Here is a 24749-nt window from a genome sequence, read left to right on the forward strand (position 1 = left end):
CTCTCGAGCGGCTTACGATGCCTTTTCACAGTGCAGCCGAGGAGGGTAAATGCTCGCTTAAATGTGGGGCGGAGCTTTATTCATGCCAACCAGAAGCGCGACCCGACGAGTCCTTCTGACCAATAGAGCGCAGCGAAGAAGGCATGCGCAGAAGAAGGAAAAGCTTACCTAGAGTGGACCGGCGTGAGCAGCTGCGGCGGCCAATGGGATTGGAGGCTAGGAGAGACCATGAAGTGAGTGAGGGGGTGGGAAGACCTGGGATATACCACTAGGGCAACAAGGAGGGGGAGTGTTATTGGGACAGATAGAGACTAAGTGGGCATTATTAAAAAGAGGGACTATTGGGAGGGGAGTTGAGTGAGCGGAGGGGGGGCAAATACTTGGAGGCGTTTGGAAATCATTGATTGGGTTAAAGGGGAGGCATTTGCTGTGAGGGGTGCCATGGCCAATTCCTCTGTGTGTGTGTGCAGTATTTTGGGGGCACAATTTTTGGGGAGCGGGTGCAAAAGCAACCATTTCTCACCAACTGGAGAAACGTGCACCCCATATCTTTGCATGCAGCCCCCGCTTCCCATGCATTCATCCCGTAACTCTGCCCATGATTCTAGGGAAGCCGCCAAGTCAGACCACCGGGTCCATCTACCTCAATATTGCCAACACTGACTGGCAGCAGTGGCTCTCCAGGGTTTCAGCCAGGGGGCAGCCCCAACCCCACCTGGAGATGCTGCCTACGGGGACTGAACCTGGGACACCGCCTGCATGCAAAGCGGGTGTTGCACCCCTGAGCTGTGGCCCATTCCCTTAAAACGAGCTAAGATTCCAGCCCTCATGATTCTCTGGAGAAACATGCTTAGACAGGGACACAGGAGCTGGTCTGTGGCAACTTCAATCCTAAAGAAAGCTCAGCAACTTTGGGGTAAAATCATTTTTAAAAAGCTGAACAACTTCAATTCTAAAAAAAAGTCAACAACTTTGGTTGGCCCTCACACATGTTCACTTCATCAAATCTGGCCCTCTTTGGAAAAAAAGTTTGGACACCCCTGTATGGGGTATTTAAGAGCCCATATAGAGTCCTTAAGTAGGTTCTCTATTGGTAGGAGAAAATAACAGAGGCCAACCAGAGAATATTGAGAAGCAAAGGAGCTAGTAAGCCTGATCTTTATTAAACTGTTGCAACAGGGTCCCCACTCAACACATGGAGGGAGGGAGAAGATGAACCCAGAACATTGGTGTGCAATATCTTATACAGTATAGACTTTTGAAATTGCCTCCCCTGTAGCTCAAGACCACCCCAAAAATCATCATACATGCATCACAGAAAGAGGTGGTCCCCAGCAGAAATTTGAGTGTGTTGCTTCTCTCCTGTCTGCCAGTATACTTGATAATGTCTTATCTGATTGCCTTTTCTGGGTAGCCTGGCCATTCCTTGGAGATGGTAAATACTTAGTTCTTGAATCACATATTGATAGTGTGCTCAATGTGAAGCTGAGGCTTCAATACTTTGGCCACCTCATGAGAAGAGAAGACTCCCTGGAAAAGACCCTGATGTTGGGAAAGATTGAGGGCACTAGGAGAAGGGGACAACAGAGGACGAGATGGGTGGACAGTGTTCTCGAAGCTACGAACATGAGTTTGACCAAACTGCGGGAGGCAGTGGAAGACAGGAATGCCTGGCGTGCTCTGGTCCATGGGGTCACGAAGAGTCGGACACGACTAAACGACTAAACAACAAAGTGTGCTCAGCTTAACAGATACTTGCCAGACTGTATTTACAGGGAGGTGTAAGCCCCTACAGTCCAAAGACCATTGGAAAGCTTTCCCCATTTCCTTCCTCCTTGCAGAGAAATATTTGAGGTCAATTTGGGAGAGTCAAAATGGCTTCAGGATTGTTCTTCTGTACTATTTCAGACACGTGGTTTATATACATGTGTTTGTATATATTTGTAAGGTCATATATATATGACCTTAGAATTCCTATGGTCCCCTCAGTACTGCCCACACTGACTGGCAGTTTAAAACCTAAGGACTAGAATCATAGAATCATAGAGTTGGAAGAGACCACAAGGGCCATCCAATCCAACCCCCTGCCAAACAGGAAACCCCATCAAAGCATTCTGCTTAAAGACCTCCAAAGAAGGAGACTCCACCACACTCCTTGGTAGCAAATTCCACTGCCGAACAGCTTTTACTGTCAGGAAGTTTTTCCTAATGTTTAGGTGGAATCTTCTTTCTTGTAGTTTGAATCCATTGACTAGGAGCTTGGCTTTGAGTCAAGCACCTCCTTCTGGGCAGTTCTTTTCCCAGGACATTTCTCTGATGTCTCTCTGGCTTTCTCTTCCTTCAGGCTGAACATAGATGGACTGCTTGTTTATTTCCCCTATGATTACATCTACCCGGAGCAGTATTCTTACATGCTGGAGCTGAAGAGGACATTGGATGCCAAGGTTTGACCAGAGGCCGGGTTTGTTTGGGGTGCTGCTGGAGGAGGAGGGTGTTGCTCTGCTTGACGACCTCAGTGAATCAGTTTCTTGTTTCAAGAGGTGGAATAATGTGAAGCACCAGCAAAAAATAGTTGATGCTGTTCTAGGTTTCATCAACAGATGTCTAGAGTCTAGACTTGATAGCAAAGCTTTTACATCACCAGCATCACAACGATCGAATGGAGAACAGCCTGTTTTAAATTGCGTGAATGCATATTTTTTCCACTTTGAGATTTCTTTTGCCGTAAGCAGCATTGCAGTATTGCCGCTAATTCGTACCGGCTCTCCCTGTTTCTCCGCTAGGGTCATGGCGTTCTGGAAATGCCATCGGGCACCGGGAAGACCATCTCCCTCCTGTCTCTGATTGTGGCCTACCAGCGGGTGAGTCGTGTTCCCTCGGCTTCGGTAAAAGCGGCCTGGCTTGCGCTGCTGTCAGCCCCTCATGCAGATAACGACACCTGGCCTACCTTGCAGGGTTGATGTAACAATTGCCGGGAGAACGTGAAACACTTTGAACGCCCCAAAGGGCTGCATGAAGATGAAGTATTATCCCAGCTGGACTGCAGCTCTCTTGCTCACCCCAACCATTGGCCATTTGGGCTGATGGGAGTCGAGCAACATTGGGGAAGGGGGCACCAGTTCTGCAGCCTATTAGTACTTTGTCTGAAGAAACACCAACAAGAGAGCCAGTGGTTGTACAGTGGTTAGAGTGTCGGACAAGGACCTGGGAGAGACCAGGGTTCGAATCCCCACTTGGCCATGAAGCTCGCTGGGTGACCTTGGGTTGATCACTGCCTCTCAGTCTAGTCTACCTCAAGTGTTCTTGAGATTAAATACACATATGCATTTAAAATTTCACCCCATTCCTGTGTCCCTGTGATTCATTTTCTGTGTACCCCCTAAGAATGGAGGCATCTAGATAGGAAGCTAACTTCTCTCTTGCAAACTGGGCACCAAAGTTAATCCCCTAGTAGTACAGCAATAAAATAAAAAACAGATCCATCTTTTAAAATGGGGTGTTGGATGTACTGGTTTGTGCCATCTGTTTGAGCAGAAATTGCTGTTTTTTTAAAAGCTGGCTTCCTATTTAAAAAAAGGTAAAGGACCCCTGACAGTCGCAGACGACTCTGGGGTTGCAGCGCTCATCTTGCTTTACAAGCTGAGGGAGCCGGCGTTTGTCCGCAGACAGTTTTTCTGGGTCATGTGGCCAGCAGCTAAATTTAGTCAATTTTTCTATGGCCTGCCTTGTAACGAAGATGACTTACGTTAAGCCGGTATAATAAAAAGCAAGCGTTTTAAAAATGCAAGATAAAATACATTGCTTTCTGGACCCCCTGTGTGACTGGCCACACTTCTGCATCCCCTCCTGCCAATGGGGCACCTATTTTGGCTAATGTCCCCTCCTCCCCCCCAAAAAAGCACTTTCTAAGTAGACCCATTTTCCCTTTCCCTCCCCAGGCTTATCCCCTGGAAGTGACCAAGCTCATTTACTGCTCCCGAACGGTGCCAGAGATTGAAAAGGTAACTGGGACACGGTTGTGTTTGTGTGTCTTTGCGAGCGAGAGGGAGAGAGCTGCCCGAGGGCAGAGTGCATGGGGAGCTGTGACCGGGAAGTGTTTGGGGTTGGACCTGGCATCTCTACCAGGGTAATGAACCTGTGGACCACCCAAAACTGGATTTACGTATAAGCTAAACAAGCTCTAGCTTAGGGCCCCACTCTCTTGGGGGCCCTCAAAAAAATTAAAGGGGAAAAAAACCTGGATGTACATTTCCACAAATATACGATTAAAAAATAAAACCTACATACAGCAACAGTGTTTTGTGTTGTGTAGATTCCTGTGATGTAAGTCATGGCCCCCGCCTGCTAGCCTGCTCCATAAAATATCCCTGGTTTGCTCCTTTCTATATATAGGGTGCCTACATTCTGCATGGACTGGTTGCACAGCATAGCTGCCAAGTTATCCCTTTTTTACAGGGATTTTCCCTTATGCTGAATAGGCTTCCTCGCGAGAAAAGTGAAAACTTGGCAGCTATGTTGCACAGCAACATGTGCAAATGGCTTGAGATACCTATTAGGTCAATGAATTACCAGATAGCATATATTCAACACAAAAAACAGTGACAATTTGTTGTTGACGAAGGACAGCTGGACATATAAAGGACCCCATTGCCTTCAGTAGCTTAGGGCCTCTTCAGACCTAAATCCGGTCCTGGGACCACCGTATAGTGTTGGATTCCAACTCCCATCAGCCAGCAGAGATTGATGGGAGCTGGAGTCCAGCCCGTGACTCTGTCCCTGACCCCTTGACTTGCCTCCATCCTCCTCTGGGGCTTGCAGAGAGAGAGAGAGGACCAAGGAGTCTTTGCCGCGACTGCTGTGCTTTCCCCCAGGTCATCGAGGAACTGCGCAAACTCCTGGATTTCCACGAGAAGCAGACGGGACACAAGCTGCCCTTCTTGGGCTTGGCTCTTAGCTCCAGGAAGAACCTCTGCATCCACCCGGAGGTTTGGCCGTTTTTTTTATTTGCGTCATTCTGCCCAGTGGGCTTACTTGGGAGTCGCCCACGTTGCTGTCTTTCAGGGCATTCAGACACCTTGGGGTCAGCCCCTCTGTGTTCACCCACTCTCCGCAGTGCCCCCTTATTCCAGTTTACCCCCAACCTGGCACCAACTGTGCGTGCTGGAGCTGATGGGAGCTGTAGTCCAATCTGTCGAAAGGGCGTCATCTGCTTGGGCCTCCCTGTTCCTTCGCTTTGTCACGTGACTTGCCCCCTTTCCCCATCCGACCCCCATAGACCCACATCTATGAGAATCCCTCTTGGGTATTGGACTATATGACCCTCGTAGGACCCCTGCCAACTCTCTGGCCCCCTGAAGTTGGCCAGGATAAAAGACAGTGACTGCGCTGAGGTCGCCAAGGGAGCTTCACGACTCCAGTAGGGATTTGAACCCAGGACTCTGTTCTTCTGGTCTCACTCTCTGTCCATGAGCTGGATCAGGGTCACTGCCCTCTAAGGAAGGGCTGTGGTTCAGCGGCAGAGCCCCTGCCTTGTGTGCCAAAGGTCCCGGGTTCAAATTCTGGCAATATCTCTGGTTGGGCTGGGAGTGTCTCCTGCCTGAAACCCTGGAAAACCCTTTACTGCCAGTCAGTGCAGACAATACTGAGCTAGACCAATGGACTGACTCTGTTTAAGGCAGTCGAAATAAAAAATAAATAAAAAATCTCCAGTGGCACCTTAGAGACCAGAACACACTTAGTTGGTCTCTAAGGTGCCACTGGAGAATTCTTTATTTCGACTGCGTCAGACCAACACGGCTACCTACCTGAATCTGTTTAAGGCAGTTTCCTGTGTTCCAGTTCACTGTCCTTTGAAAGCCTTTTCATCTCTGGCATGGTTACTTGCCTGCATTGTGTGGAAATAGTGGGCTCCAGGGACTTGCGATGGGCACTGGAGGGCAGCTCTCTACCTCGGGGGGGGGGGGCTATGAAAAGGGGCAGGTGGGCAGCACGCCCCCTTTGGCCCAATGCCCAAGGGAGCCTTGCGTGGGCACCTTCATTACACACCTTGAGGCGCCAGACGAAAACGTTCCTCTTCAACCAGGCCTTGGGATGATTGACACCCGACGTCCTTTTAAAATGTGTTGGGGAAGGAAGGGGAAGATTATTGGTTTGTTGCCATTGTTATTCTCATTATGGCTTTTATTTTGTAATTTTATGCTGCAAACCCGCCTTGAGATCTACAAATGTAGGGCAGTATACAAATTTAATAAAGTTCCTGCGTTGCGGGGGGGTTGGACTACATGACCTTTGAGGTCCCTTCCAGCTCTACAGTTCTAATAATCATTATTCCTCCCTGCAGGTGAGCGCCTTTCGCTTCGGGAAGGAGGTGGACGGGAAGTGCTTCAGCCTGACTGCTTCCTACGTCCGGGCTCAGCAGCAGCAAGACAGCAGCGTCCCCTCTTGCCGCTTCTTTGAGGTATCGCGATAATAATCGCTGTTTCATTTAGAGTAGGCATCCCCAACCTGCAGCCCTCCAGATTTTTTGGCCTACAACTCCTATGATCCCTAGCTAACAGGACCAGTGGTCAGGGACCGACACCAACTTTCTAAGCATCTCATCTTAGAAAATGATGTTTTTAGCAGGTGCCAAAAAGAATAGCTGGCCCTCGAGGGTCCCTTCCGACTCTGTGATTCAAACTGTAGCTCGCCATGTGCTTTTCCCTTCTTTGACAGGAATTTGATGCCCACGGGCGGCAGGTGCCCCTCCCATATGGCGTGTATAATCTCGACGACTTGAAGGCCTTCGGTCGCCAGAAAGGATGGTGCCCTTACTTCCTTGCACGATACTCGGTAATGTGGCTGTGAACACCTAGCTGTCTTTTTTTGCGCATAATAGGTAACCAGGTATATTTTGTTTGGGTCCACTTCCTGTTGGGAAATGACTCTGCCTCCATATGACTGGCATCATAAATTTCTGGAGGGGAAAAACAGCCCAAATGGCCATGGCATAAAATACAATAAAATTTATACACTGCTTGATTTAAAAAACAAAAACAAACCCAAAGCAGTTTATGAAAGATAAAACAGTAAAATCAAGAAAGATTAGCAGCCTTTCTTTAAAACATGCCAAAATTAAAAATACCAAGGCAGATTAAAATTACTATTCAGCTTCTTAAGAACTTCTTCTTTAAAGGTGCCAAGTTCCTGACCTCATAGCTCAAAGAGTGCAAGGCTCGCTGGAATATCTGAGGCCAGAGAGCTGAGTACAAAGTAATGAATGCAAATAATTTTGCTTGAAGCATATTGATGGGCTCTTTTGTCAAAAAGCTGCTCAGAAGCACAATATTGGCAGCTAGAAATTGCTGCACTTGGGCTTAGAATGGAAAGGACACGGCATGCAAGGAAAAGGGGATGGGGAGGGAAGAGGAAGGGGGAAAGCTCAGGCACCTGTTCTTGAACATTACGGTTCTTACGTTGACCAGCTGGGGTGGAAGCTGGTAGCCTGATGGAATGCCTGCCGTGAGGAAAGAGGGAGACCCAAAGGTGGCAGAGGTGATGGAGATGAGTCCTGCTTGCTTCTTTCCCTCTGCAGCTGGCATTTTCTGCTTAAATTTCCAAAAATTGGGGGTGGGGACTTCAGTGCCTTCTCACCACCCATTACTCACTAAATTAGAATAAATGTGCAAAATAAGGTTGTGTATTGTTTTGTTTTGAAGTGCAAACAGCCCTGGGTACATCTCAGATTTCATTACCTTCATTCCCTGCCTGCCTGAAGTTTTCTGTGTAGCTTGAAAGCTTGCACAGGTGCTCTTCCTATTTTTTAAAAGAGCATATCTCTTTACATGTTTTAAGCATCTATGGATACCTTTTAATGTGACTGTCCTTTTTTGGGGGGGGGGAGAGTTGGTTTCCCCATCCCTCCACCCCAAGAGGACTGGAAAACGGATGTTTTCCCAGAGATGGGAAGGAGATAAAGTTCCTACCAGAGAAGAATGGCAGATGAAGTTAATGGACTATGCTGAAATGGATAAAATGACCGGAAGAATCAGAAATCAGGAAGACCAAAATTTTAATAAGGAATATCACTTGTAGTTCAAGATTGATTCTGGGCATATTGGAAGAAGTACAGTGGTACCTTGGTTTAAGAACAGCTTAGTTTTTGAATAACCTGGATTAAGAACGCTGTAAACCCAGAAGTAGGTGTTTTGGTTTGTGAACTTTGCCTTGGAAGCAGAACACTTTTCACTTCCTGTTGAGTGTAAATTGAGTCCCCCGCTGCTATGGGAAAGCACACCTTGGTTTGAGAACGCTTTGGTTTAAGAACGGACTGCCGGGACGGATTAAGTTTGTAAACCAAGGTACCACCGTAAAGGGTTTGGATTATCATAAAAGATGTGGAAGGAACTGATTAATAATAGGACTCACAAAGCAGAGTATGGAAGTCCAGGAGATTCCTTGGAATCTGGTTTTTAGGTTTGATATATCTCTGTAAAATTTTAAGTTGAAAAATCAAATAAATTATTATTATTTTTAAAAAAAGGAAAATTAGAGTTCTCCGGATGTGATAACTTGGTCCAATACAGTACAAATTTTCATGCAACGCCTGTCCTTGTTCTGCTCTTTCTCTCCATGCTGGACCAGATCCTTCATGCCAACATTGTGGTGTACAGCTACCACTATCTCCTGGACCCCAAGATCGCCGACCTGGTCTCTAAAGAGCTGGCCAAGAAATCCGTCGTTGTCTTCGATGAGGCTCACAATATTGGTATGCAAGAGCACCTCTTGCCTGTCTTGGACATCTGCAAGCACGTACGGTACCTAGAATCATAGAATTCTAGAGTTGGATGGGGACCCTGAGTGCCATCTAGTTCAACCCCCTGCAATGTGGGGGGATAGTGTGACTGTCCCTTTAGGGCCAAGCGTAGCAGGGGAGGCACTGCCTTTCTGGAGCCTTCGGGGTGAGGGTGATGGTTCATGTAGCACACGCAGAGCCCGCGGAACTCACCGCTACATGGTGCCGTGATGGCTATCAGCGCAGGGTGCATTAAAATTTGAGGAGGTACTGTGGGAAGAAGATACTCTCACAAAAGGAGGTCTTGCTGCCCCATTCTGACAAGCACGGTGGCTCAGTTGCCGTGCCGGGAAACTGCCGGTCTGTCTTCACCTGCCTGGAAAGTCACGTAGACCTGCTGGCCGGCCTCTTTCTTCTCTCACAGACAACGTCTGCATCGATTCCATGGGTGTCAACATCACGCGCAAGATGCTGGACCGGTGCCAGGGGAACGTGGCCACGCTCCAAGCCAGCATCCAGAAGTGAGTGAGGAGACCCTCTTATTTTCCATATTTATTAAATTTTCTGTTTTACGATTTAGAATATTCATTCAGACAACCTTAAAATATCAATGATTCCCTTCTTCTCTTTCCATGGTTCATTTTGCATAGCATAAATCCCTGCACGTTTTATATAAACTAAACCTTTCAGTATATTATTATTACTTCCATCAAAACTGATTTATACTGTTGAATTTATCTTAAGTTAAATTAAGATAAGACCCTCTTATTTTCCCACCCGGCTGTCTTGACTCGGCAAATGCCCCTGAGCACGATGTTGAAATCCCGCACCAAGATGGCCCCCCGATTCTACGGGATGTCCCGCATGCATAATTCCAGTTATAGAATTGTAGAGGCGGAAGGGGACCCTAAGGGTCATCTAGCCCAACCCCCCACAACTCAGGAATCACAGCTTGTTGGATCACGAAGCGGGTGCGGCAAGGAGCCACTGCAAAGCCCTGGAGACCCTCCTTAGGACAGGGGGAGACCTTTTTCAACCACCTTGGCCTCCACAAGAGCTAGAAACTTGGTCCATTTCTATACTGATAGCCGTGGGGGTTGGAGACGCTCCCCTTTTGTTTGTTTGTTTGTTTGAGGGCCACATCCTGCGGGTCCCCTGTGCCCTCTTGGGATTGCGCACAGCCCTGGCTGCTCGTGACCCACAGGTGACAACACCCTTCTCCCTGCTTCCCCAAGGATCAAGGAGACGGATGCTCAGAAGCTGAAGGAGGAATACCGACGCCTGGTGGAAGGTTTGCGGGAGGCGAATGTCGCCCGCGAAACGGACGTCTATTTGGCCAACCCGGTGCTGCCCGACGAGGTCCTGCAAGGTGCTTGTGCCTCTTTGTGCAGTGGGAGGTGGGGAGCCTGTCGTTGCCCCCCGTTTAAGACACCAAGCGAGGTGCACCCTTGGTTTGATCCAGGATTGACCCATTTCTCATTCTTGAAGAGGGTGGGGAGTGATTTGTTCTGGCTGCCTTTTGCCCTGGGGCCTCCTGCCTGCTGGGCTGGGCTGCCTCACAAGGGTAGTGGCAAAGGTCCAACCTGGCTTTCTATCCCCTCTTGGCAGAGGCCGTCCCGGGCAACATCCGGACTGCAGAGCACTTTGTGGGCTTCCTGAAACGCTTCCTGGAGTACTTGAAGTCCCGCTTGCGGGTGCATCACGTCGTCCAGGAAAGCCCCCCGTCATTCCTGAAGGACATCTTCGAGAAGGTCTGCATTGAGCGCAAGCCCCTTCGGTAAGTGGGGGGGGGGTCAGGGGGGAGAATCTCCCACCCCCAAAAGCCAACCCCATCCTTCGTACCCTTGCACGCACCCCAGTCTGTGAGTGGCGTTTGACTCCAGGGCAGAGACCGTGGTGTCTTCAGGTTCTGTTTCCAATTAATTTACTGACAATTTGTTAATCCTTTTATACGATTTATGTTACAATAGTGAAATTCTGCTGTGCTACCATTCATTGTGTGTAAGCCACTTTGTGTCCCATGAGTGAAAAGCATAGCTGTCAAGTTCTCCCTTTTTTAAACGGAAATTCCATTATGCTGAATAGGCTTCCTCGCGAGAAAAGGGAAAACTTGACAGCTATGGTGAAAAGGTTCATAGAAATATAACTGTGTACATGAAAAGTTTTTTCTTCTCTTTTGGCAAGTCTTGACCTGAAACACCTAGTAAAAAAAAGGCTTCTTGTCTTTTAACAAAAGTTATCTTAAACATTCTTTTCATTTTGTTATTATTCATTTCCCAGTATATTTTAATTATTTTGCAATTCCACCACATATGAAAAAACGTGCCTTCTTTTTCTTTACACCACTTTACACTTGTTGGAGCATTTTTTTTCGCCATTTTTACAGTTGTAATATACCATCTATACATCATTTTCATATAATCCGCTTTTAACAGTATACAATCAGTAAGTTTTAAATTCACTTTCGATAATTTCTCCCAGTCTTCCATCTATATGTTATGTCCTATCATAGAAGTAAATTGAATTAAAATGTACGAATGCAACGTGAGCGTAAGATGGAGAGGTTGGCGGGCTTGATTTAGCCTCCCCTTTAGATTTTCAGGGAACCCCGCAAAGGCACAGCTGTGGGTCTAGTGCAGAGCAAGACAGGCGCCTGTGTCTCTAGATTCTCACCTCACCCAATAACTCACACGCACTCACAGTGATTTGGCTACTGCACACTATGCTCTGGTAACTTCCAGATTGGGCCATTGCAACGCACTCCACATGAGGTTGCACCTTGAAGACAATGCAGAAACTTCAGCTGGTCTAAAACGCAGTGGCCCGATTGCTAGCTGGGGTTCCATATGGATACTGGACAACCCCTGTTTAAGAAACAGCTGTATTGGTCGCATGTTGGTTCCGGGTTTCCATTTAAAGGTAGTCATGTTGGTGTTTAAAGCCCTGAATGACCCAGGCCCCAAATATCTGAAAGACCACTTCCTTCTCTGCAGAGACTTCTCAGGTGCTGTGATTGGCACAGAAGACTCTCAGAGGCTTTCAGAGGCTCAGGTGTGACTCAGTTTACAAAAAGATAAAACAATAAAACCGAGAAAAAAATCACAATACTTTAAAACACACAAAAAGTTAAAATAGAGACCTGTGTGTTTTTACAACTCATTTCATTTTTATGACTGTAAGTTGTGTTAAAGAAAAAAAAATTAAATTGTGTTTTAATGCTTTGACTCACCCTGGGATCCTAGGGTGAAAATAAAGTAATAGTAATAAAAACTTTGGCCAATTGTTTTCCATGCTAGGATGGTTTGGCATTCAGACTGCTGAGGTAGGAAAATGCCACCCCATTTGTCTCTATAGCAATGGGGCAACCACTTTGGACATGCAAATGGCGGTATTTAACTGGTCAGATCACTTCCCCCCTCCATCCCAGCAAGGTGTCTGTGAGGATTTGTGACTGGTTGAGCCAGCCGCTGTCATTCTGATTGCCAAGTAGAAACTCTTTGCTGCCATTGCTCCTTCACAAAAACCTTCTCCCCAAAGGCAACGTCTGCCTTCCTGCAAACTTGAGGGTTGCTTCCTTTTGCAGATTCTGTGCAGAGCGACTCCGCTCCCTTCTTCGAACGCTGGAAATCGCCGACATCTCCGATTTCTCCCCCATCACGCTGATTTCCAATTTCGCCACCCTGGTCAGCACTTACTCCAAAGGTAAGGGAGACTTTCTGCATCTGATAGGGTAGTTCACGCCTTAAAAAACCAAAACCCTTAGCTCTCTGGCAGTGGCTGCGTCTGAAAAGTTAAAATAGCAGCACAGGCAACAACTGATTCGCGCAAGGCTTATGTTCCAGACCCTTGTGGACGTCGGCGGGGCTTTTGAAAGCCCCTTTTTGTGACCTTTTTGGGTCACTTCCGGGTTTGGCGCATTTCCGCAGTTGCGCACAAATTGCCCATTGCCTGTAGACTAATATTAAAACTCTCATCGACTTTCTAAACATCTGGACAGGCTTGTCTAAACAGATATGTTCTGCACCAGCCACAGCTTTGGGGAGCTAGGGCAGCCCCACAGAGAGCGCATTGCAGTATCCCAGTCTTGAAGTCATCAGTGCCTGAACTATTGTGGCCAGGCTTTGAAGCCACCAGGGGGCTCTTCTCTGTGCCACAGCCCGGAGGTGCACTGGAGCCAAGCAGGATAGTGCTCTCATGCGCTGAGGACTGCTGCACCATCTCCTCAAGCCAAGAGGGCTCCATGTGTTTGTTTGACGTTGCCACAGCATATAAATACCTCCTAAGTCTCTTAAGTGCTTAGCCCCGAGGATGAGTCAGTCCAACTGCATTTAAGAAGCTTAATTCTTCCTCCTCGGCTCTCAGAAGGAAAGGTTTCTGATGTCCTAGAAGCTTGGGCTTCGACCGGCTTGCAGGCCCAGGGCAAGAAATATTCCAGCCTGCAACGCTTTCTGCATAAACCTAATCATAGAATCATAGATCTGGAAGGGACCCCAAGGGTCATCCAGCCCAACCCCTCCCCCTGCACCTCAGGAATCGCAGCTAACCCTGGAGTGTTAGCCACCCCTGGGTTAGATTTTCAAGCTGCTTCTTCTGCAGTGAAAAGCTTAAAACAAAAAACTGAGTAACATACAGTTTGTAAGAACATGGGAGATAAAAAAAGAGTTCATTTAAAGTAGGTAAAATGAACACTGTTGTCTTTGTCCATGGAGTTTTCTTGGCAGGGATACTGGAGTGGATTGCCAGTTCCTGTTCCAGGTGGATCATGTTTATTCAAAATTCTCCATTATGACCCGTCCATCTTGGGTGGCCCTGCATGGCATAGCTCATAGCTTCTCTGAGTTATTCAAGCCCCTTCACCACGACAAGGCAGAACCTGAAGCTGAGGCTCCAATACTTTGGCCACCTCATGAGAAGAGAAGACTCCCTGGAAAAGACCCTGATGTTGGGAAAGATGGAGGGCACAAGGAGAAGGGGAAGACAGAGGACGAGATGGTCGGACAGTGTTCTCAAAGCTACGAACATGAGTTTGACCAAGCTGCGGGAGGCAGTGGAAGACAGGAGTGCCTGGCGTGCTCTGGTCTGTGGGGTCACAAAGAGTCAGACCACGACTAAACGACTAAACAACAACAACAAAAATGAGGTTGCAATATGTTAGCAAAGTACTGCCTGGCTCTCAAACTTTTTTTTCCGTACAGTGGTACCTCGGGTTACGAACACGATCCGTTCCAGGACGCAGTTCGTAACCCGAAATGGTCGTAACTCGAAGCGCCATTTTGCACGCTTTGCGCATGCGCAGAATGTGCGCGGGGTGGAAATACTTCCGGGTTTGCAGAGTTCGTAACCCGAGGTGTTCGTAACCCGAGGTACGACTGTAGTGACAATGGGGGCTAGAAGCTTGCATCCCTCCCTTATTCAAAGGAAAGCTGAGCTCTGTCTGGAATGGCCTTGTTGAGATTAGCATCCTGATTTTGTGCATCATTTTTTGTGATGGGGTGTGTCTCTCTGTGCTCGTGCCAGATACCCAAACATCTTTGTTTAATTATTCCACCGCAGGTTTTACTATAATCATCGAACCGTTTGATGACCGAACTCCCACTATCGCCAACCCCATCTTGCACTTCAGGTGAGCATCATAAGGGCACCCCGGGAAATCTAGAGAGCACCCACTTTTTTGGGGGGGAATCCTTGGGTACCTTTCTTCTCTAAAAAGATGCACATCTGGAGGAGGGGAAGTGGTCAGTCTTGACCGGTGACAGGTAACCCCAGGAGTCAACCGCCTGTCAGCTGGAAGGTCATATCTATTTATTTATTTCATAAAATTTATACACTGCTTGAATATTTATTTTATTTCAAAGCAGTTTTTAAAGGCAAAACGGTAAAATGACCCTTGAGAAAAATCTAAGACAATCATTAAGTCTTTCCCAAAGTTAAAATAACAATAGGCTAAGAACAGATTAGAACTCTCACCAGCTTTCTGAACGTTTAGAGCAGGCATCCCCAACCAGCGGCCCTCTCAGATGTTTTCGCCTACAACTCCCATGATCCCTAGCTAACAGGACCAGTGGTCAAGGATGATGGGAATTGTAGTCCAAAACATCTGGAGGGCCGAAGTTTGGGGATGCCTGGCTTAGAGTCTTTGAAGCCAGCTCATAAGCCAAAAGGGACAGACTTACAATCTACACACACACACACACACACACACACACACACACACACACACACACACGAGAAAGGGATGAGGAGGGTAGAGGAAAGAATCAAACACCAATCATTAGACAGTTGCTCTTACAATGACCAGCTTGCAAGAGGCGTTAGTGAGACCAGCCTTTCTCAACTTTGGGCCCTTGGGTGTTCTTGAACTACGACTCCCATAATCCCTGACCACTGGCAAGGAATGACAGGAGTTGTAGCCCCACAAAATCTAGGGACTCAGACTTGAGAAAGGCTGAGATAGACAATGGCTTTTGTGGGCACCTCCCAATATTATTTTTCTTTTTCTGTGCGGGTGTGTGTGTGTGTGTGTGTGTGTGTGTGTGTGTGCAGAATCTACCCCGTTTCCCTGTCTCAGTTTCTCTTGGGAGTCTTTCCCAATCCTGCACCTTCCTGAGATGTTTTGAACCAGAACTCCCCGTGTGACGCTGGGGCTGACGGGAGTTATAGTTTGACAACACCCGGACGATACCGGGTTGGGGAAGGCCGTAGTTGGCTGGAAATCATAACGTCCTTTCGAGGCCAAAGCTACGTTTTTTGGCGGGGGGGGGAGCCTGGGTGTGTTCTGAGGGGCTGGACTAGATGTCCATTGGGGGTCCCGTCCAACGATTCTGTGATTCTCCCCAGCTGCATGGACGCCTCCATCGCTATCAAGCCGGTCTTTGAGAGGTTCCAGTCGGTCATTATCACCTCAGGAGTAAGTGTGGCCTTTTTTTCCATGAGGGTCCTTTTCCTGCAGGGCCAAACTGGTGTGAGTTTGTATGAGAGAGAGAGAGAGAGAGAGAGAGAGAGAGAGAGAGAGAGAGAGAGAGAGAGAGAGAGAGAGAGAGAAGGGTTGTGTGTGGCCACATTTTCAATTTCCTCCTTATTTGGACATAGACCCTTTCGCCGCTGGACATCTACCCCAAAATCCTGGACTTCAGGCCTGTCACCATGGCAACGTTCACCATGACCCTCGCCAGGACCTGCCTTTGCCCGATGGTGAGTGCGAGGAAACGGGGCGGTCGGCAGAGGGCTCTCCCCACCCCGCCAGGGCCGCCGTCAGCCCAGAGGAGCAAAGGGTTGAGAGGCTGGCTGCTTTCTTTAAGGGTGGCGAATCTCGGGACGCGGCCCCCCAACCTCCAAGCCTTCGGGGCCGGTCACTGCCTCTCGGCCCAACCTTGCAGGGTTATTGTTGTGAAGAGAGAGAGAGAGAGAGAGACCTGTATGCCCCTTTGAGCTCCCTGGAGGAAAAGGCGGGGGTACACAGACAATAAAATAAATGCCTTTTCACCGGGTGTTCCACCCCTAAAGGATTTTTTTGAGGTTCGCTTTCCTTATGCAAAAAGAGGGGTGTTCGATTAATAAACCTCCCAACTTTCCCCATTTCCTTGCCCCTACCCCCCCCCCAAAACCAGGCCGTTTCTCCATACCCTCTTTCGTGTTTCAGATTGTGGGGAGAGGGAACGACCAGGTGACCATCAGTTCCAAGTTCGAGACTCGCGAAGACATTGGTAAGGACCGACCCCGTGCTGCCCTTGGCGAGGGAGGGAGAGTAGAATATTTGCCTTGCATGGACTTTGCAAGTCGTGGTTCCCCCTCCCCCAAAGCATTATGGGAGTTGTAGTTTGTTAAGGGCGCTGTGAGTTCTAAGGCTCCTCTCCCAGAGCTACAGTTCTCAGGGTGGTTTTAACAATCCGTCCCTATTCCACACAGGGAGCTTTGGGAATTGTAGCTCCTGGAGGGTCTCCTAACGAATCTCTGCGCCTTTCGCAAACTACAATTCCCAGGATTCTTTAGGAGAAAGCTGTGGCTGTGGTTAAAGGGCTTTAAATGCCTGGTGCGGGCGGAGGCCAGGAGAACGTGGTTGGGTCATGGGTCTCCTCTGCCCTCCTTTCCTTCGCGGCAGGGTTTGACGGAGGGAAGGCTTCTGTGTGGCCCTCTCCCAAAAACGGTCCTTGATCTTCCCGCAGCCGTGATCCGCAACTACGGGAATCTGCTGCTGGAGATGTCAGCCATCGTCCCGGACGGCATCGTGGCCTTTTTCACCAGCTACCAGTACATGGAGAACATTGTGGCCTCGTGGTATGAGCAGGTACGTGTGAGTGTGAGCACACGCATGTTTGGGGATCGGGTCCGGGTCTTTGCTGCCGGCTGGGAGGCACCTGAGAGTGACCCTTAGAGGGTGGTGGGTTTCTTAAGCTGGGACAATTGGGAAGGCTTCCAGGCTTGGTCTTAGGATTTAGATATGGCCACCAGCTCTGCTTCTTGCCTTCCTCGAGTGTGGAGAGGTTCAGGACAGGGCATCCAAAATGGTCAAGGGGATGGAGAGACACCCCTATGAAGAAAGACTGCAGTGTTTTAGACTTTTTAGTTTAGAGAAAAGGCAAGTAAAAGTGACTTGACAGAAGCTTATAAAATTATGAGGAAAGGTCCCCCCCCCTCTCTCGTAACAACACTAGACATCCAATGAAGCGGAGCATTGGAAAATTTGGGGCAGAGAAAAGGAAGGAACTTCTTCACGCAGCGCCAAGTTAAACTGTGGAACTCCCTGCTACAAGAGGCAGGGATGGACTCTGACCGAATCCTCTCTTCAAGCCGGCTCTACGGCTGGTGGCCATTATGGCTCCCTGTGGGAAGAAGTTCCACAGTTTAATCAACTGCTGCGTGAAGAAGCCTTGTGACTTTTTGAATTTCACGCACACCCACCTCGGTTTTTCTTTCCGGCTGCTGCAGGGGATCCTGGAGAACATCCAGCGCAACAAACTCATATTCATCGAGACGCAGGATGGAGCGGAGACGAGCATGGCCCTTGAGAAGTACCAGGAGGTGAGCCGCCAGCCGGGACGCGGTGGCAGGCAGTTCCCCTGGTGAACGGTGGGGCGGGGCAAGCGGGGCAAATGAACAGTGACCTTGAGGTACTTGGCCCGCAGCTGAACCCCAGCACTGGGCTCCTATGTAGCCAGCAGGCCTGTCTTCCTGGGTGTGGGGCCAAAATTGTGCCCCAGACCTTGTGGCCAGGCTGCCTGTGGCCACGCTGGACTTTGAACAAAGCTCTCTGCTCACCACTACTGAATGAAATCCCCCTGTTCGTTTTACCAGCCCAGCTTATTTATTTCAAATGTTTGAAAACTTACTTTATTTTTGAAGAAATCTCTGAGTAGGGTAAAACATTAGAACAGTTAACAGTACCATTAAAATAGGATTCATTGAGGATTAAGTGAATTAAGAAGAATGGAAATGCAGATGTAATTGATGATGGAGTCATCTGTTTTGATTGAAGCTTATAGAGAACAATGAATGCTTTAAGGGAGAAAAAAGAGTTAAATGTTACAATTTATTGTGCTTTAAGGAAGTTAATCCGAATCCTGAAATACTGTTCATGACCAGGGTGTGTTTAGTAATTAACATTAAAACTAATGAGTGAAACCTTTGGAGCAGAGTTTGGTATAGCTAAACAGTATCCTCCAAACAAAAATAAAAAACCAGTAAAATAGTATAAAATCGTATAAAAATGGGGATTGACAAAATCCAATATTACGATTAAGGGAAAGTCTGGGCAAGAAGATTCAGGTGCCGCAATATATTAATTCTGCCTTTATAAGAAATTGATCTTTCAGTGTGGCAGAAACCAAACTTTGGAACTCCCTGCCTGTTGACGTCGGGCTGGCACCTTGACTGAACTGTTTTTGGCACCTGCTATAAACTCTCTTTTCGTTCTAGCATGCCTACCCAGAAATAGTACCTCGGGTTAAGAACTTTGCTTCAGGATGAGAACAGAAAACGCGCAGCAGCGGCAGTGGGAGGCCCCATTAACTAAAGTGGTACCTCAGGTTAAGAACAGTACCACTGTATGTAGAATGTTGACATAAATCCAGGGGGAAAGTCAGGGCAAAATTATTCCTCCTTCGAGTGGTGGCCGCTATGTGGAGGAACTGGCTGGATTTTGCAATGTGTGTCTTGTCTCTTGCTTGCCAGGCCTGCGAAAATGGACGGGGCGCCATTTTACTGTCTGTGGCCAGGGGGAAGGTCTCTGAAGGGATCGACTTTGGTGAGTGCCTCTGCCTGCCCTCTCCTATTTTTCTCATGACACCTTTGGTAATGACTGTTCTCCATTTGGAGCACTCGCAGGCCAGTGTTTCCCATTTGTCGGTGTTTATACTACATTTTTAAAGATTTGCCTTGAGACAGTCTTTAAGCCTCTTTTGTTGACCACCAGCATTACGCTTTCCATTTTTAAGTTTGGAATAGAGCAGTTGCTTTGGAAGACGATCATCAGGCATCCGCACAACATGATCAGTCCAACGAAGTTGATGTTGAAGAATCATTGCTTCAACACTGGTGATCTTTGCTTCTTCCAGTTACACTGATATTAGTTCGCCTGTCTTCCCAACTGATGTGTCAAAATTTTTGGAGACACCGTTGATGGAATCTTTCGAGGAGTTGGAAATGGCGTTTATAAGTGGTCCATGTTTCACAAGCATATAGTAAAACATGGACCACTTATAAAGCATCCCTTTGCTGCTATTCCTGCGCCGTGTCCTTCAACCCAATTTAGATTTGCGTCCTTCTCTGCAGTCCACCACTACGGGAGAGCTGTGATCATGTTTGGCGTGCCCTATGTCTACACCCAGAGCCGAATCCTGAAGGTGAGTGCGGCTGTGGCTTCTCCTCTCTGTCTGTGCGTCCAGGCCGGGCTCTCCAACCTCCTTCCTCCGGCAGCAGTCTTGCCTCCAGAGCAGCTGTTTCCCGGGAGCCTCCTCTCCAGGCTGCGCCACTCTCTTGGGGCTCCACCAGCGCAAAACAAACCTTGGCGTCTCCTGGATACAGGGAGGGCGAAGAGGATGCCTGTTCGAAGCTCCTCTTCTGCCGAGCTGGGGGTGGGAATTTCTGTACAGCAAGCAAGGAGGGGAAACTGTTATCACACACGTTTTGACGGAGGGCACAGGCGCCAGCCTCTCTGCTGCTCTCTGAAGACCACTGCTGGATCAGGCCAGTGGCCCATCTAGCCAAGTCTCCTGTTCTCACAGGGGCCAAATACGTCTTAAGAACCCAGTAATCTGGGTAGAGTGCCTCTGGAACTGGAGGTTCCATGAGAACCTAAGAAAAACCTGGGTGAAGGATCGGGCCCAAAGGGGGCCCATCAAGTCCGGGGTGGTGCTCATCGCTGCCTCCTGTGGGAGGGAGTTCCGTAGATGAACTATGTGCTCCATAAAGAAGCGCTTTGAAGGCAGCCTTCACCAGGAAGTTGTGTACATGTTGGGATGTTGCCAGCCCCGTGCCCAGCGCTAAAACCCCTGGCAAGAGGCCTGCGATCTGATTTGGCTTACTTGATCCCAATTAAGTCAGATTAAGGAGCCGCCAGCCTGCATCCAGGAAAGAAATAAGCTTCCAGGACAGACCTAGCGCTGTCAAAATCCCACCCCAGGATTTTGCTGTATTTCCTTTGTTGTCTTTGAACAGCTCCTTGGAAAAGGGTTAGGCTACTGGTTCCTAAACATTTTTTTTTGGGGGGGTCACTGCCCCCTTGGTTCCATACACTCATCCCTGTGCCCCCAACCCTGTGAAAATGCACTGGGGATACCAGTAAATGCAGGAGGGGAGACTAGCTCTTGGGTGTGGATCCTGCTCACTGGTTTTCCATGTTAGGCATCTTCTGGTCGCCCCCCCCCCCCTGAGCACAGGATGCTGGACTAGATGGGCCATTGGCCTGATCCAGCATCTTACAGTCTGTATGACCCACCAAGGAAGACAACAGCAAAGCAAAATTCAAAATCGTTGCAATGAGTTGCGCTTCTATTCTACGAACACCATACAGTGGGCCCTCTGGATACGAATTTAATGCGTTCCAGGGGTCTGCGTGCACCCCGAAAATCCATATCCAGAGGCGCCACTTCTGCGCATGCGGCGAAACCAGAAAAAATACTTCCGGGTTTGCCGCTTTCGCAACCCGAAGTTTACATTACTCGAGAGTAACATAACCTGAGGGTCTACTGTGTGGCGGAATCTATTCAACAAGACATGCCACGATGCCAACTTCTCAAAGTCTAAAACTCAATTGCAGTTCCAGCGCCTCCCCCCTTGTCTTATCGATATCCTTCTCAAATTGTGGCGCCCAGAATTGGACACTGTGTTCCAGGTGTGGTCTGACCAAGGCGCAATAGAGCCTATTGCTTCCCTTGATCTGGACACGGATGCAGCCTAGAATAGCATTAGCGTTCTTTGCTGCTAATTTTCACATTCGGATCAGCGGATTTTCGCATGCAGGGAACTGCGTTGTTATCTGTGTGTGTGTGTGTGTGTTTCTCACTGGGAGTGGGGAGGAGAGCCAAAAAGGACCCACAGAGAGACCTCCATGGCAGCCCCCTTTCTCCAGGCCCGTCTAGACTACCTGCGGGACCAGTTTCAGATCCGCGAAAACGACTTCCTGACCTTCGACGCCATGCGCCACGCGGCCCAGTGCGTGGGGAGAGCCATTCGCGGCAAGACTGACTACGGGCTGATGGTCTTCGCTGACAAGGTTTGTTGGGTGGCGGGGGAAAATCCTGAGCAGTGGCACCGCTGGGGGAGGGGGGCGCTTTGTTCCACAGAGTAGGAGGGGGAGGGGGGCTGGTGGGCAATGGCAGGCACCCATTCTCCCCAGATAACACGCCCCACGACTCTCGGCAGCGCTTTGCCCGGGCGGACAAGCGGGGCAAGCTCCCCCGCTGGATCCAGGAGCACATCACTGACGCCAACCTCAACTTGACGGTGGACGAGGCCGTGCAGGTGTCCAAGTTCTTCTTGCGGCAAATGGCCCAGCCGTTCCGCAAGGTGAGTGGCGGGAGAGGAGGGTCCGGGTTGCCCATCTTTTAACTGGACTGGAGGAAGGGACGCGGGGAGTGCCAATGGTCCACAGGTTAGGGAGAGCAATACTTGCCTTGCCCCGGGTGCAGGCAACCCACGCTATGCCACTGCTGGGTGCATATTATCAGAGCTATCCACAGCCCCCCCCCCAAATGTGGCTCAGTTCAGGGTTCCTGGTTTTCAGCTGGGATCCCTGAATAGTGGATCATAGGGCTGGCCTGTTGGGAGCCCCAGGATGTATGCAGCCGCTTCTAAGAACATTGGCTAATGGCCCATCTATTTCAGCATCCTCTTCTCACAGCGACTGCTATCTAGAAATGTAGATAGACTGCCTCTGGATCTGGAGGTTCCATAAGGACATGAAAAGATCCTGGATCAGGCCTATGGCCTCATCTTCAGAAGCCTGGCAAAAACATCCCTTTTTCATTAGGCTTTCTCTTCACTTTTTAATTATCTGTGACCTTTTTTTTCCATAGGTGGGATGTTTGAATCTGACTCTTAAAAATTGGTACAGTGGTGCAAGACTAAATTAATTCATTCCGCGAGTCGTTTCGTATTGCAAAAAAATCGTCTTGCGAAGCGCGGTTTCCCATGGGGGGGGGGGGTTGTGAAAAAAATTGTCTAGCGAAGCACAGCCATAGAAAAATTCGTCTTGCGAGTCGCTCAAAAAAATCACAAACCCCTTTCGTCTTGAGTTTTTCGTTGTGCGAGGCATTTGTCTTGCGAGGTACCACTGTATTAGATTTTTATTTTTAATGTTCCACTGTATGTATTCGTTTTTTTGCTTAAAATAGTTTAAGTTCCTTTGAGTAGCCGTGATGAAAAAAGAGCAACTAATACATTTAAAGTGCAAAGATAAAGGACCCCTGGTCCAGTCAAATTTGACTTTGGGGTGCGGCACTCATCTCGTCATTTACCAAGACATTTAATAAATGATGGTAGCTAGTTTGCAGTTCACTTCTGGTTCTGTCTGGGTCGGAGGGTCCAAGGGATGTGGAACTATTAAATTTCTTTCATAAAATTTATATACCGCTTGGTTGTAAAAAAAAAAAAAGGAGGAGGTCAAAGAGGTTTACAAAAAGACAAATTATTAGTAAGAAAAATTAACAATTAAGACAGTCAAAAAAATTAAAGCCACGATGGACTAAAACCAGATTAGAACTGGCACCCAATTTCTAGACAAGGCTGTCCGGTTGCTTAAAGAAAAAATTTTTTTAGAAGGCACCGAAAACAGAGCAGTGAAGGTGCTTGCCTGATGTCCATTGGCAGGGAGTTCCAAAGTGTAAATGCCTGTCACACTATAAAAGACCCAAGTTCTCACAAACGCAGAAGGGGTATTAAGTGGCGCCTGTAAACTGACATGCATCTGCAGGCTCACCCATTACTAAGGGACTTCCCCACCCCCACCCCCACCATCGTGGTTCCTGCCCAGCAGCCTCCACAAACCGTGGTTGCACCATGGCCGAGAACCCGTGGCCCTTCCTAGTGTTGTTGATGGGCTCCATCTGCCAGGATGGGCAATGCCCAGGGGTGACGGGAGCAGCTTCCGGAGGCACCTAGGCTTTCCCCACCCTGAGTCAAAGGTCCCAGTAGCAGGGAGTTCCTCGGTTGCCCACTGCCCATAACCAATAGCCCACCGGACCTTAGGATTGGAGGAGGGGGTGGCGGGTATGAGGACGAGCCCTTCCTACTCCTGACCACAGATCCCGTTCTCTCTTTCGCCAGGAGGACCAGCTGGGTCTGTCTCTCCTCACCTTCGAGCAGCTGCAGTCGGAGGAGACGCTACGCAAGGTGCAGGAAATTGCCCACCAGGTGTGAGGCAAGCAGGAAGGGGATGCAGAAAGCACAAATGGGGGTCTCCCCGAAGCTCCTGCCTCAGCCTGACCCACCGGCGGAGATGAAATCAGAGGGGCTAAACTCACACGGATTTCATACCCCCCCCCCCACAAAAAGACTCTGCTTGCCAGTTCCAGATTTTGGACTCAGTTTGCAATAAAATAGGTTTGTTTATTTTGGTTTTTTTAAAGTGCTGAGTGTTGTTCATTCTGCTTTGCTTTCCTACCATGAAATCGAGAAGCGATGTGTGTTGGCTGGATCTGAAACCTGAAAAGCACTACATCTTTCCTGCGTAGAAGTTGGCCCTGTCAGAGACCGTTTCGGCTTTTCAGCCGTCATCCTTTGGGAAGGTCTCGGCAAGCCAGCGCAATAACGTCAGAACATGAGAGGCCTGCTGGATCACGCCAATGGCCCATCTACTCCAGCCAACCCATGAAACCCGCAAGCAGGATTCAAGCACAATAACCACCTTCTCCCCTCCTGCAGTTTCCAGCCATGGCCTCAAAAGCCATCTCCTCCTCCATGAATTTGCCCAGCCCTCTTTTAAAGCCATGCAAGGTGATAGCCATACCTATGTCCTGTGGCAAGGAGTTCCCCAGTTTAACCATGCACTGCATGAAGTTCTTTATCCTGAACCTTGCAACGTTCGCCTTCATCTGACGCTCACGGGTTCCAGCGTTAGAGAAGGCGGGAAACTCCTCTCCACTTTCTCCAGGTCACACATCATTTTATAAACTATGTGTTTCCCTTGGCCTGGACACTAGAGGTCTGTTGATGCTAGGATTGCACAACGGCTACCTTGCTGAGCCCCACCAGTACGCAGAAGAAGAGGAGGAGTTTGGATTTGATATCCCGCTTTGTCACTACCCAAAGGAGTCTCAAAGCAGCTAACAATCTCCTTTCCCTTCCTCCCCCACAACAAACACTCTGTGAGGTGAGTGAGGCTGAGAGACTTCAGAGAAGTGTGACTAGCCCAATGTCACTCAGCAGCTGCATGTGGAGGAGCGGGGAATCGAACCCGGTTCCCCAGATTACGAGTCTGCCGTTCTTAACCACTACACCAGTACGCAGCCCCTAATGGGGAGTTTCCCCACCCCCACCCCAC

General features: G+C 48.7%; 1 protein-coding gene across 1 annotated transcript; it reads left to right on the forward strand.

The window, feature by feature from the left end:
* Positions 1 to 135: 135 nt before the first annotated feature.
* Positions 136 to 24740, forward strand: ERCC2 (ERCC excision repair 2, TFIIH core complex helicase subunit). Its single transcript, XM_035117681.2, has 23 exons — positions 136 to 233; positions 2345 to 2444; positions 2784 to 2861; positions 3939 to 4001; positions 4872 to 4985; positions 6341 to 6457; positions 6715 to 6831; positions 8623 to 8746; positions 9198 to 9294; positions 10009 to 10142; positions 10382 to 10550; positions 12357 to 12475; positions 14327 to 14396; positions 15611 to 15680; positions 15863 to 15964; positions 16413 to 16476; positions 16936 to 17057; positions 17699 to 17791; positions 18941 to 19013; positions 19541 to 19611; positions 21339 to 21482; positions 21632 to 21775; positions 23534 to 24740. The coding sequence occupies exons 1-23, from the start codon at positions 229 to 231 to the stop codon at positions 23624 to 23626; spliced, it is 2283 nt and encodes a 760-aa protein (XP_034973572.1). The 5' UTR covers positions 136 to 228; the 3' UTR covers positions 23627 to 24740.
* The last annotated feature ends 9 nt before the right edge of the window (positions 24741 to 24749 follow it).

Source organism: Zootoca vivipara, chromosome 6 (assembly GCF_963506605.1).
Source record: "Zootoca vivipara chromosome 6, rZooViv1.1, whole genome shotgun sequence".
NCBI classification, from domain to species: Eukaryota; Metazoa; Chordata; class Lepidosauria; order Squamata; family Lacertidae; genus Zootoca; species Zootoca vivipara.